Here is a 12,331-nt window from a genome sequence, read left to right as displayed (position 1 = left end):
ATGAAGTCACATCCTCTAGGATCCGGACATGGGGCTGAGAGTGGAAGGAGATGAGCAGCCTGGCACTGATGACACTGACCTGACAGCCAGTGGTGCTGCTTGACACCACCCACCACTCTGGGCTCCACCACCCTTTCTGCAGCCCTCAGCCATCCCAACCTGAGTGATCTGAACAGCAGCCCCCACAGGTGGGAATTTTCTAGAACTGTGTTCTCCCTTTCTGTAGTGTAGGCATACCAGGTGGAAAAATTGATAGTTCTAAGAATGGCCTCAAACTCACAGAGGCATATGGATTTAAGGGGCTTATAATTCATCCTGTACCACCCCCTAAGAAGCCTCCAAATAGTCCATCATTGACCAAGTGTTTCTCGAGTCTGAGCCTTGCACTCCTACACTGTCAGGACTGCTGGGCCCTTAATGCCTGGCCAACCCCCTCCCTTTCACATGAGGGTTCATGAGGCACAGAGCCAGGAAGGGATATGCCCATGGACCAGTTCAGTTTCTCTGACTCCCAGAGAAACTCTTTCCACTGGAAAAAACCCTGCCCTGGATTCCTCCAAACACCTCCCCAAGTAGCATCATCAGGGGAAAAAGATGACTACTTGGGGGAGAAGAGAAAGATGGAGTCGTTTTTGAGTACCAGGATGGATTTGACAAGGTTGGTCTAGAGATCGAGCAGGTGCTGCCTGTGGAGCCAGACTAGAAGCTGAAGGTCAGAGGCAAGGGCTCTGTCCCAGCCTGGATGACTCTGCCTGTGAAGGACTCAGGTTAACAATTGTCATCTGCATTTCACCTGAATTAGGCTGGTGTGCCCAGAAACAAGCAGGGAAGGGGAAAGGGAAGGGCAGAGCTGAGGTTGGAGGCCACCAGGGCCACTGGGCAGACATGGGTTTCTATATGTGAGGAGGGCAGAAGAGCCCTCAGAGTTCACTTAAGCCCAGTTTTCTCACTTCTCCCTGGGCTCTGCTTCTCAGTACCATGTGGTGCGAACTCTCCTAGATCCCTACCCCACTCTGAGCCTCAGGTTCCCCATCCACAAAGTGAACAGGTCCCAGCTTTGGTAAGTTGATGTTATGACTTTCTACCTGGACTGCTCCTGCAGAGAAAAGATAAATTATCTTCTCCCCCACCTAAGAGGTCCTTTCTCCTTGGGGTACAGATAGGCCAAGGAAAGTCTGATGGTGCATAAGTGTCCTTGCCATGGGCAGGACTTGTACAACACTTCCAATTCCAGACCCTCTTCAAGAAAGCACAACTGGCCCCAGTCCAGCTGGGGTCAAATTATGGTTCTGCCCCAAATATCTCTCCATGCCTTCTCAACAAGGAACGACTGGAACACAGTGTGTGTGTGTGTGTGTGTGTGTGTGTGTGTGTGTGTGTGTGTGGACTAGTCATGTTGATACTGAGAGTAGCAGGTCTGCATTAGTTGCAATCTCAGTCAAATGAACTGTGCTTACTTACACGTTTTATTAGAGTCCTACCAGTTGCCAGTTACCAGGAAGGCTGCCAGCTCTCCCACCATGTCTGAGGAAACAGTAATTTTAATGGGGGAACAGAAAAACAGTTGGGGATTGAACAGTAACCTCCTGCCCTGCACCCAGGTGCAGACCTCTGCTTCTGTGGGAATGGAAGCTGTTACAGGAAGAGAAGGTTGAAAGAACAATACTACGTCCCTGTTTTTGTAAGGGTTGAAGGCAGGTCTTGAAGCTTAAGCAGAAGGGGACTTCACTTCTGCCTCTGCCCCGACAATGGGCTAGATAAGATGGAGACAGGTTTTAGACCATGGCAGGAAGGAATTTTCCTGCATGGGAAACTCAGCAGCTGTGTAGGCATGGGAAGAATCCAGAGACACCTGACTCATCGGTGTATTCTGGAGGTCACATGCTTACCAAATAAGCACATTTTAGTGGCTGGGCACCAACTCCTGGCTCTAAAATACACAAACTGCCTGCAGATGTATGCAGTCCAATGAAGAGATCTTCGAGTCAGGCTGTTTCAGCTCTGATGTCATAAAACCAGAGGCTGGGAGGGAACATGGGATGACAAGCTTCAGGTCACTGCACAGACCCTCCACGTTCTTTAGGTCCTCTTTTTTTTCCCAGATTTATTGAGGTATGCGTGACAATAAAATTCTAATTCTTAAGGTTGTACAATTTGAATTTTTTAAAAGCACACAATGTGATGATTTATTATAAGTATACACGGTGAAATGATTCAGGTCCTCTTTTTCTCAAAATGAGGCAAAATTCATAGAGCATAAAATTAAGCTTTTTTGAGTGTACAAGTCTGTGGCCTCTGGTATGTCTGCAGTCCTCTGCAACCCAGATGGGGAGAGTGAGGCCGCTCACAAATCTGTTATCAGAATCACGTGAGCTTAGAGATGGAACGTGAGCGTAGGGTCTGGCATGGTGCTCATATCAAATACATAAGTCTCTCTCTTTCCCCTCTTGAAAACGCAAACACTTTCTTGGTGGTCCTAAAATAGTCTGTAACACAGTTACTCAGCAGCATTTGCTGTTCGAGGCAGATCTGCCCTTACTCACTGGCGGCATTCCTGAACAGCTGTGTGCAAGGCTAACTTTTGTCAACCAGATCATAAATGCAACAAGAATTTGCCATTGGAAGGAAATCCTCAGTAAAGGCTTTTATGAAGTGGAAGATCTCTCATCCAAACTTATCTTTCTTAAAGGTGTAGCACTCAGAGGTATTGGCCTTTCTCCTAATGAATCTTTACTGACTTGCGGCTGCAGACATGTGCTAATGTTCCAGAGTTCCAAGGCACACAGCAATAAGAGCAGTTTTGCGTATGGAGAATAATGACAACCTGAAACTATTCTTTTCTTTCACTGTGTGTGGAAGTGTCTGTTATGGCACCAGAGAATATGTCAGACAGCCTGAAAAATTTCCCCTGCCTCTGTGTGTGTGTGAATGTGATGGTGTTGGTGATGGAGGTGGTATTGGTGCTGGTAAATGAGGTGGTGTTGGTGTTTGGAGGTGGAGGTGGTGTTGGTGTTTGGTGGAGGTGGTGTTGGTGGTGTTGGTGGAGGTGCTAATGGTGGTGGTGATGCTTTAACAGGTAGTGGCCAGGGTGCTGATGGTTAGGGCACCATTCCTACAGAGTGCTTCCTTTCTGGTCCACCTCACTGTAAGAAGCTGCACTGACTGGGCCAGGGGAAGACTGAAAGTGTTAACAATTCTGAATGTGTTATTAACAGAAACCTCAAAACTGTCTCCTTGTCATCACTCATAATTACCCTTTTCTCACTTGGAAAACTGAAGCTGAATTATTGGCAAAAACACAAGAGATTTTTGTTTGTTAAAACGCTGCCAATGAAGTAATTTTGTCAGATTTAAGTACAGGAAAGGGCAAGGCATTCTTAAGTTCCTTAGCTGTCATGTGGCTTAAAAACATAGGATAGACAGCACTCGGCTACTGTACTCTTAGCTCTTTGAAGCCATATATTCAGAAAGCAGACGTTGGATGTTGGTGTCTGGGGGCTGGCTTCCTGGAGATATTTTATATTGGCCAAGTTCATTGTTCTAAAGTCCAAAGGCTTGACTTAAAGGAGAAAGAAAAAGAGGCAAGACAATGCTGAGATTTTCTGACGGTGTCATGCAGGCAGCCCTAACACTAGACAACTTTAGTGCCTCAAGCTTACTCTAGAAAAAGAGAGTGGCACAGAGCATCTGTTCACTATAGAGAGGGAGGCTTCTAACTGTACAAAGCAGGGCTGTTTAGGGGACCCAGAACAGAGACCCTCTCAGAATAAGCACACACTGGGTAGAGGAGTGGGGAACCAGACTGCGAAGGAGCTGGAATTCAAGTGGGACAGACGGTACACAAAGAGCAAGAACAAGAACAGTGAGAGAAAGATCCTTCAGAGGACCGAAGGGGAGTGATGTGACAGAGTGTTCAGGAGGACGGGTGCAGAATGCTCCAGGAAGGAGGACAGAGGCCCTGGGGGGAAGCTCACAGCATGTTCCAGGGACAGGCAGGTGGTCGGTGTACTTGGTGCATAGCGAGCCAGGGGGACACCTGTGGCTCACAGAGAGCTTTGCCACCCTGGGAAGGGGGTGGATGGGAAGATATTTGCAGTGGGAAACCACTGTCGGGGGTGGTTGCACAAAGGAATGACCAGCTCTATTTGTAAAAGGTCTGCCTGGATGGTGATGGGAGAGCTGTGGCTCAGGAGAGGAAGCAGAACTCCTGGAGAGGTGTCAAAATCTGTGATGGTCCCTCAAGTGGCATAGACTGAGAGGAAACTATGGCCTTGGGAAAAATGATCCAAAGCCCAGTGATTTAGATTAGGGGCCATAAAACTTTCTGTAAGGCTCGAAGAGTAACTATCTTAGACTTTGCAGGTCATGTACTCCCTGCTGAAACTCTAGAGTGGACAATATGTTAATGAATGGGTGTGGCTTGTGCCAATAAAACTTTATTTAGAAAAACAGGCTGCGGGCCACATTTCATCCATGGGTGGGAGTTTGCCTAGCCCTGACCTACCACACAGGCATCTACCCCAAGGCACAAAGGGTATTTCCAAATTGCCTTCCTCACACTGCAGGGGCACACATAGGCCTACTATTCACAAGACAGTAGCAGGCAACATTTTCAGAGCTGAAAAGTTTCAAGATTTCAACCATCATACAAGCTAGGTGACCATTTCTGAACTGGGTAAGGCATGCAGTAGTCTCAAATGCCACGTTTAACCTTCACTAATGACAGTTGTTATTACTGCCCATCTGTTGGCAGGTGCTCTGTGGGTTCCATGAAAGGAAGGTTGGGGCTTCCTCCTCATCTCTGTACCCCCAGACTGCCTAGTCTTGTGACAGGGCTCAGCTGGCATCTGCAGATGTGAATTAAGCCACGGAACAAAAGATTTCCTGCGAATGACCCTGGTCGCTTCTATTCCCAGCACAAGGCCAAGAGGCAAGCACTTTTCAGAAATTATGATGAACTCACTATCTGGCCCCATGAAGGACACCCCTTTGCCTTTTTTGTGTTCAGGGCCTCTTGTGTTCGACAAAGAGGGTGACCTGGAGACTCTCTAAGGGATCTTCTAGCCAAAAGGGAAGGTAGCCACGGCTCACTGAGCATTCACTGTATGTCGGGGATGGAGTCAGGTCTCAGTGTCATGAGAGCACCTGCCAGCTGACTGCCTTGGGGAGCAATGGGCCTGGAGAAGAGCTCTGGATGGGGAGCAGGAGAGGGATGTGCCCCGCAGCCCCAGAGGGACACAGACAAAGGCAGGTTGGTGCAGAGGGATCGGGGCAGGAGGGAGGGAGGGGTGGCACCAGCCACATGTGGGTCTTGGGTCTGGGTCCTTGGTAGTCAAACCCACCCTGGGCTCCTGCCTGCCTTTCTAATTTTGTTACTTTGGAGTTTGGTGATCTGGTGATGGGGGGAGGAGGGAGATGATGAGCAGAAAGGAAAGGCCAAGGGGCAGAGGCAGGGTTTTGACAAATTATTGTACGTCAACTGCAGACATTAAAATCTGTAGGCCAAGCCTTAGAAGTTCATGCTTCCTGTCCCCAGGTCTAGAATTGGGCACCCCAGGGGCAGCTTATGACATGCATCTCCACAATCTGAGCCACGCTGAGTTCTCCAGCTGGGGATTTTCAATGAAAGTAAGAGGCTTCATCCTTCACAGGCCAACCCAGAGTTTGATGTGCCTGGGGCCTGTGAACCAGGGCTGCCCCATGCCAGCCTGTACACACCATAGTGGGCTCTCCTGTCTCCCTGACCTGGGGTCCAACATTGTCCATCCTGCCCCCACCCCAGGGAGCTCAAGCTCCAGACACCTGTCACCTCAGGCCTGACATCAAGAAAGCTGGGGGCAGGGGCTGGAGAGGAATGCAGCCATGGCCAGTGTGGGCTCCTGGAAGTTCAGAAATAGGCAGTGCCAGTGAGTGCCAGCTGCTAAGTAGACCTGCCCCTTCCAGGAGCCTCCCCTGAGAGTGGACTGTGGTGGATTTTTAGGTCACTGCTGTGCTGGACGGTGCTACCCAGGCAGGACCCGGATGCAGAGCCCAGTGGTGTCCTGCCAGGCCAGCAGTGTGCTGCCCTCATGAGGGCCCAGGCTGAAGGCAAGGCCTCTGCCTGGGTTTGGAACAGGGTCCAGCCCTCCCTGCAGGAGGAGGGGCAGGAGGAAAGGAAGCAAACAGCTGCGTGCTCCATGGGAGGGAATCCCCAAATAGAAAGGCGCACACACACTGTAGGCTGTGACCCAGAACGCTCAGAGTGGCACCACCCTGAGCTCGAAGGACACTTGTCTCCCATCACCCTTCTGAGTCAATGCCCATCTCTGATCATTTTTTTTCTCAAAGTGCTAACAGTGTAATAACCTGTGTGGTTTACACTGAGTTCAGACCCATACCTTGTTCACAGTCATCTGACACAGACAGAGGGCAGAGTCCCATGCAGGATCCCAGTAACTCTCAGGGACAGCTGCCTCCCCGAGGAGCTGATGCCTGGACTGCCCCCAATCCCCAGGTCCAGAAAGCTCCCTTCTCCTGGGGCTGGAGCCGCACAGGCACCACGCCTGAAGCCTGCATGAAGCAGGGGACACCAGGCTGTCTCTCCAGATTTCTAAGACAGCTATTTTGACCACTTAGCCCAGGACCCGGGTGGCTGTCCCTACCTCCCTGTGGGGTTTTAATTATACTGGCTCTTAGCTCCCAGGCTGGGCAGCTGGTGATGCCAGTCAGAAGATTCCAGGGAGCCATGAGTATGAAGTCAGGATGCCTCTCCACTCTATCTCTGTTTATGGGCCGTCTGCCACTGGAGTGGACTGTCCAGGCAATCTAGGGCTCTGTTCTGTCCACTGCTACAGCCTGAACCCCAAGTTGTGCCTGACTGGGGAAGACTCTGTCTGTCTTAACTCCCACCTGGGGAATGGGAAGCAGGCAAGGAAGAGGAGCTTTGGAGTCAGAGCACCTGGGTTTGAGATCTGAGTTTCCAACCTACTGCCCATATAATACTGGGAAAGCCCCTCGGTCTCCTCCCTGGTGAAATGGAGATCTTGGTCCGCGTGTCACCAGAGTAGAGAAACTACTGTCTATGAAGGAGCATGCCCTTCTCCTCCCAGCTTCTGAGGACAGATCTGTTCCCAGTGAAGGAAGCCTGAGAAATCTGCCCTTGGCTGGGAGCTGCTGTAGCCCAGTGTCTAGCACAGGGCTGGGTGCACAGGAAGGACCCCAGAAAATTGGCAGGATGGGCCCTCTGGCTTCAGGAGTTAAAGAACTTACTCACACAAAGTGCCAGGCAGAGCCTGGGGATGAAATGCAGTGTCTCCTCACTGAGTCCTCACTACTCTTTTTGCAAATAAAAGGGTGTGCTTCCGGGGCTGCTGGGCACAAAGTCCCAAACTTAGCACAGCAGCAAGTGAATGGCCCTCCTCCTTTATCTGAAGCAGACAGACAGACAAGGCTCCTTTCTTCCCTTTCCTCAGCTGCCTTTGCATTTAGAGGTGAGAAGAAGAAGGGGTGAGCAGTTGGTTTAGGTCATACCATGGGTACAAAACAGGCTGCACTTGGGGCCACCCAAATAGGGACCCTTGATATAGCTCCCCTTTTCATATTGTTCATGGGGTTCTCAAGGTAAGAATACTGAAGTGGTTTGCCATTGCCTTCTCTAGTGGACCATGTCTTGTCAGAACTCTCCACCATGACCCATCTGTCTTGGTGGCCCTACAATGGCATGGCTCATAGTTTCATTGAGTTAGGCAAGGCTGTGGTTCATGTGATCAGTTTGGTTAGTTTTCTGTGATTGCGGTTTTCATTCTGTCTGCCCTCTGATGGATGAGGACAAGAGGCTTGTGCAAGCTTCCTGATGAAGAGGGACTGGCTGTGGGAAAAAAAGTTATAGTTTTTCCAGTAGTCATGTACAGATGTGAGAGCTGGACAATAAAAAAGGCTGAGCACCAAAGAATTAATGCTTTCAAACTGTGGTGCTGGAGAGGACTCTTAAGAGTCCCTTGGACAGTAAGGAGAGCAAATGAGTCAATCCTAAAAGAAATCCACCCTGAATATTCATTGGAAGGACTGATGCTGAAGCTGAAGCTACAATATTTTGGCCCTCTGATGCGAAGAACTGACTCACTGGAAAAGACCCTTATGCTGGAAAAGATTGAAGGCAAAAGGAGAAGGGGATGACAGAGGATGAGATGATTGGATGGCATCACCAACTCAGTGGACATGAGCTTGAGCAAACTCTGGGAGACAGTGAAAGAGGACATGCAGAGGACAGAGGACAAGCCAGGAGCATGGCATGCCTCTCCTTTTCTGACTGCATGTCTAATACCTTAAAGCTTCCATTTCATCTGGAGCTGCCTTATGAAGGGAGTAGATGGCTGCTCAGAGCTGGGGAATCTTTACAACTTTGGGTGGGGTGTAGACTGAGACAGAGATAACTGAGTTCCAATTCCACCCTAGCTCCAAAACACACCCACCTGGCATGCTAGTATTTGAGACATTTGCGTGCTAGTCATCAATCCACTCACCATGCTGGGGGAGGAATGGATGGAGATCTTAACTTCAAAAAGAGGGGCCAAACATTTTGCCTCCTGTTAAAACTCCATACACTCACTGCCAGGACTGGATGCCTTATCAAGCTTGAGTGGATGCCCAAATGTTCATAAGGTAGAACTCCAGATCACACAAGAGTCATTAAGCAATCAGGCAGCTGAATGAATGAACAAATGCTGAGAAGGTGCTGTGCTTTCTTATGATAACTACTCCCGCCTGACATGTACTCAGGGTTTTGTGGTTTTCAGCATGATTCAGAGCCAAGAGACAGCAGAGGCCATCAGCGAAGAAAGCAGGCTCTGAGCTCTGTTGTGTCTTAGCTCTGTGACTTTGTCAAGTTCCTTAACCTGAGTCTCAGTTTCCTGGGGATAGCCTCTTTATCTCAGGGTTATTCTCAGGATTACAGGAGATAAGGCACCCTGAATGCTTAGCAAGCGCCTGGCACCTAGTCAATTCTCAAATAAAAGTGGCTATTCTTACTCCTGGTTAATTTAATCTTTGTCCTCAGGGTGGGCAAAGGATGGCCAAAGCCCCATAGCTAGTTAGGAGCAGAAGCAAGGCTGGAATCAGGTGTCCTGAGCCCTGGTCTTAAGCCAAAAGCAATCATCACATCGGATGCATGTTTTCCTGAATGGGAACTCACAATGATTCACAGGGAGATCCCAGGGCTGTTTAAAAGAACTCTTCTTTGGGACTGATATAATTTTATGAACAGATCTTTACTTGAAATTAGTTTTTTTGTTGGTCTGTTTCTTGGAAAAGGAGAAGAAAACCAGGTAAGCTGATGTCTGCATCAGACCTTCTCCACTGAGGATGCTGGCAGGAAGAGACGGTGGTGCTAGGGACGTGCTTCCAGAAGCACACAGTTTCCCAGGATGGGGCTGCGGGGTATCATCCCTGGACACTAGAAAACATCCAAGGGAAAGCAAGCACAGGAGACAGCCAAGACCCCAGTCCAGGCCACACCTGAGAAGCACCAGCTCTGCTCCCACCAAGGACTGCCTCTTGCTGCTTCCATTCTGGGTCCTGGACAGCAGGTTTCATGGTGAACTGACTGGCCATTTTGCTTTGAAACTGTCTCTGTCCACAATCAAGGGGTTGCTGCACTACTCAGCATGTGGGGCCTGTAGGGCAGAGCTCCACATGGGTACCGGTTACCTTACTGAAGCTGCCGGAGTTGACCAGCCAAGAGAAGTCAGTTGTGCTCAAACCAAGAGCTGCCCCAGCTACTGGTGGCCACATCAGCAGTGCCTGGCTCGGCCAGGCTTCACATTTACCCATCAGGCACAGCCAAGAAGAGTGGGCTCCCTGAGTTTCAGACCCTTCAGAGGCCACAGGCATCTTCCAGGAAGATGAACGTGGCTTTTATTGCCAAGAGGACTTATCCGAGAGACTTGCTTTTGGAGCCTGAGGCTTATTTTTTTGGATCTGCTCAACTGAGGCAGGTCCCTGGTCTTCTCGGACAGCTTGGGCTTTTGGAACCAGCTCACTCAGAGCCACAGAACAAGGGGTGTTGTGGAGGAGGGAGAAGGGCTGATTTTGATCAAGTCCAAGGTGTGATGCTAAAGCAATGCATGTTCATTTTTGGCCAGGCTTACAAAGGACTCTAAAGGCCACCTGGAAAGAGAAGCAAAGCCCAGAAATGGTGTGAGCCAAGGCTGTTTCTCCAGAGTGAGGGCGCGGGTGGCCGCTCAGAGGACATGTTCTTGGAGGAACACATCCCGCATCCAGATCTACACCAGTCAAAACCAAACCAGTTACTTAACTAGTCAGACTTTACACAGGGGTGGTGGGGCTCATGGGGTAAGAGGCAGAGGATCCTGCACCTTCAACCCCCACCACAATCTTTTCTCCTTGGGATGGAAACAAGTGTGGAACAAATAAGAAATTGCAAGACCCACTGAAACTAAGCATGGTCTCTGGATGTTATCACCAAGAGGTTTTCCTTCACAGACTTAGTTCTTGACCATAAAAGAGAAGCAAGAGCTAGAAAGGGTAATGAGGATGGAGGGTGGAGACTGATTTGGAAAGATGCCTGATGGGACGGCTGGGAATTTGGAGGACAGGATATGGGTAAGTAATTGCTCCCTCTCTGCCATCTCATCTGATCGGTATCCTTTTTGAGCTGGAAGTCCAGTAAACAAAGTTTTGTAAATGTCTCAACTAGATTCCACCTTCTCAATATATTTTTAGCGGCAGACAACGAGGTCAAAAAAGAGAAAAAAGATTTCAACCATGTCCTCACTCCCTGACATCTGTGCAAAGATCAGAATTCTCACCTAAATAGAAAACTGACTTACTCAAGGTAGACTGCCCTTGGAATTGGAGAAACTGGGCCCTCTAGTTATGTGAAATGACATTACCTCCAAGCCCCCAGCTCCCATTTCTCTGAAGAGGAAGGAAGCAGACCCACAGGTCTAGAAGAACCATTTCCTCTCTGCTCTATTAATTGCTGAGATTAAGCAAGCCACTCCTTTGTGGACCTAATGCACTGAGATAACAGCCATTGTGCTTGCAGCACCTCCTAGTAACTAAGCTAACTTGGTAGACTAGTGAGTGAGGTTGCAGGCTTTTATTGTCAGTCAACCAACCAATGGCTCCCATGTCCCTTTCTAGAATCCTGGCTTCCCAAACTACTTTTGGAATCCCTAACTTTGAGTTTCACACTCATGGATGATGTCTGAGTTCCGAGGGAGGCAAGCAGAAATTTGTCAGTTGAGTTTTTAAAAGGACATCAGGGCCAGAGAGTCGAATGGGAGTATCTTTCAGTGCCCTACTCACTGGCTTCCTGTTCTCAGTGGTACTAGGAAGCTAATATAATACATTCAGTGCCTGACATCCCCAAATTCCTGGCTTCCATTAAGAGAAAAAGTAGACTTTTTCCCCTTTTCACCCTTCGTCTCTTCCTAGTTAAAGGAGTGTATGCAGAGAGAGCTGGACTGGGAATCCAGACGGAGCCTTGGACTCTCCTGCTCTTCCTGAAACTCACAAGGGGCAGGGTCAGCTCATCTCCTGGATCTTTTCTAGGTTACATTTCAGTTTCTTTACATTTGGGGTTGGTACCTTGCCACCAAGTTTGCACAGAGAACTTCAACAACACATCTTACGTTCAAGTTTAAGGTTAGAAACATTTAAAGCCCCCCTCCCCCCATAGCCCATTGTCTGACCGATTCTTGGAGCTTTCTGGGCTCCTGACGATTTCCCACCACGGCGAAATGGGGAAGCATGCTCTTGACTACAAGTCGACTTTTCCAGTCATCCATTGTTTGACCTGCAATTTTATTCTTGACTCTCCCAGGCGCTTCCCAAACGACCTAGACACAGGGCTTAGGGAGACAAAAAGTACACTGTCTTTCAGACACAAAGATGAGACCATTGACCCCGTGAATCACAGACTTGCACTCTGAGGACAGGTTTGGGTGGAGTTAGCTATGTGCAATTTTCTTGTCTCTCTTTCCACCCCACCACCCTCACTGAGCCCTTCCCACCTCCAGGGATGAGGGGAACTTCTGGTAGGCAGTTGGCTGGGATGAGATGGCAGTCTCTGGAGAGCTTAGGGATGGGTGGAGGAACAGCTCGATGTGATTAAATAACATTGGGCTTCAAGGCAGGGAAGGCTTTTCTGTGGGACACCATGAGATCTTCTGTTCTCTAACACGGAATTTTTTTTTTTTAATATGAAAACCAAGGTGGTTGGATCAGGGGATGGCTTAACTGCCCTTTCAGCTCTATTGAAGCCTTCGGTCCATAGAAGGGGCACCTGCCAACTCTGCCCCTGTGAGCACCCAACCAAGTGAGCAGACTA

General features: G+C 49.2%; 1 protein-coding gene across 6 annotated transcripts in view; it reads right to left on the bottom strand.

The window, feature by feature from the left end:
• The window catches only part of MAMLD1 (mastermind like domain containing 1), a 55,959-nt gene extending 44,170 nt beyond the window's left edge, over window positions 1-11,789 (bottom strand). For 3 of the 6 annotated variants that reach the window (XM_068962778.1, XM_068962781.1, XM_068962783.1), the window contains exons 1-5: window positions 11,694-11,789; window positions 9,815-9,834; window positions 4,712-4,716; window positions 1,079-1,121; window position 1,013 (exon numbers count right to left, since the gene is read on the bottom strand). In XM_068962778.1, the coding sequence (XP_068818879.1) occupies window position 1,013; window positions 1,079-1,121; window positions 4,712-4,716; window positions 9,815-9,834; window positions 11,694-11,789 (165 nt within the window). The remainder of the gene's footprint in view (window positions 1-1,012; window positions 1,014-1,078; window positions 1,122-4,711; window positions 4,717-9,814; window positions 9,835-11,693) is intronic. The other 3 variants (XM_068962780.1, XM_068962782.1, XM_068962784.1) reach the window with 1 other exon arrangement.
• Between the last annotated feature and the right edge of the window lie 542 nt (window positions 11,790-12,331).

Source organism: Capricornis sumatraensis, chromosome X, assembly GCF_032405125.1.
Source record: "Capricornis sumatraensis isolate serow.1 chromosome X, serow.2, whole genome shotgun sequence".
Lineage (NCBI taxonomy): Eukaryota > Metazoa > Chordata > Mammalia > Artiodactyla > Bovidae > Capricornis > Capricornis sumatraensis.
Note: the sequence above shows the minus strand (reverse complement) of the source record. Positions and strands in the feature narration are given on the sequence as shown.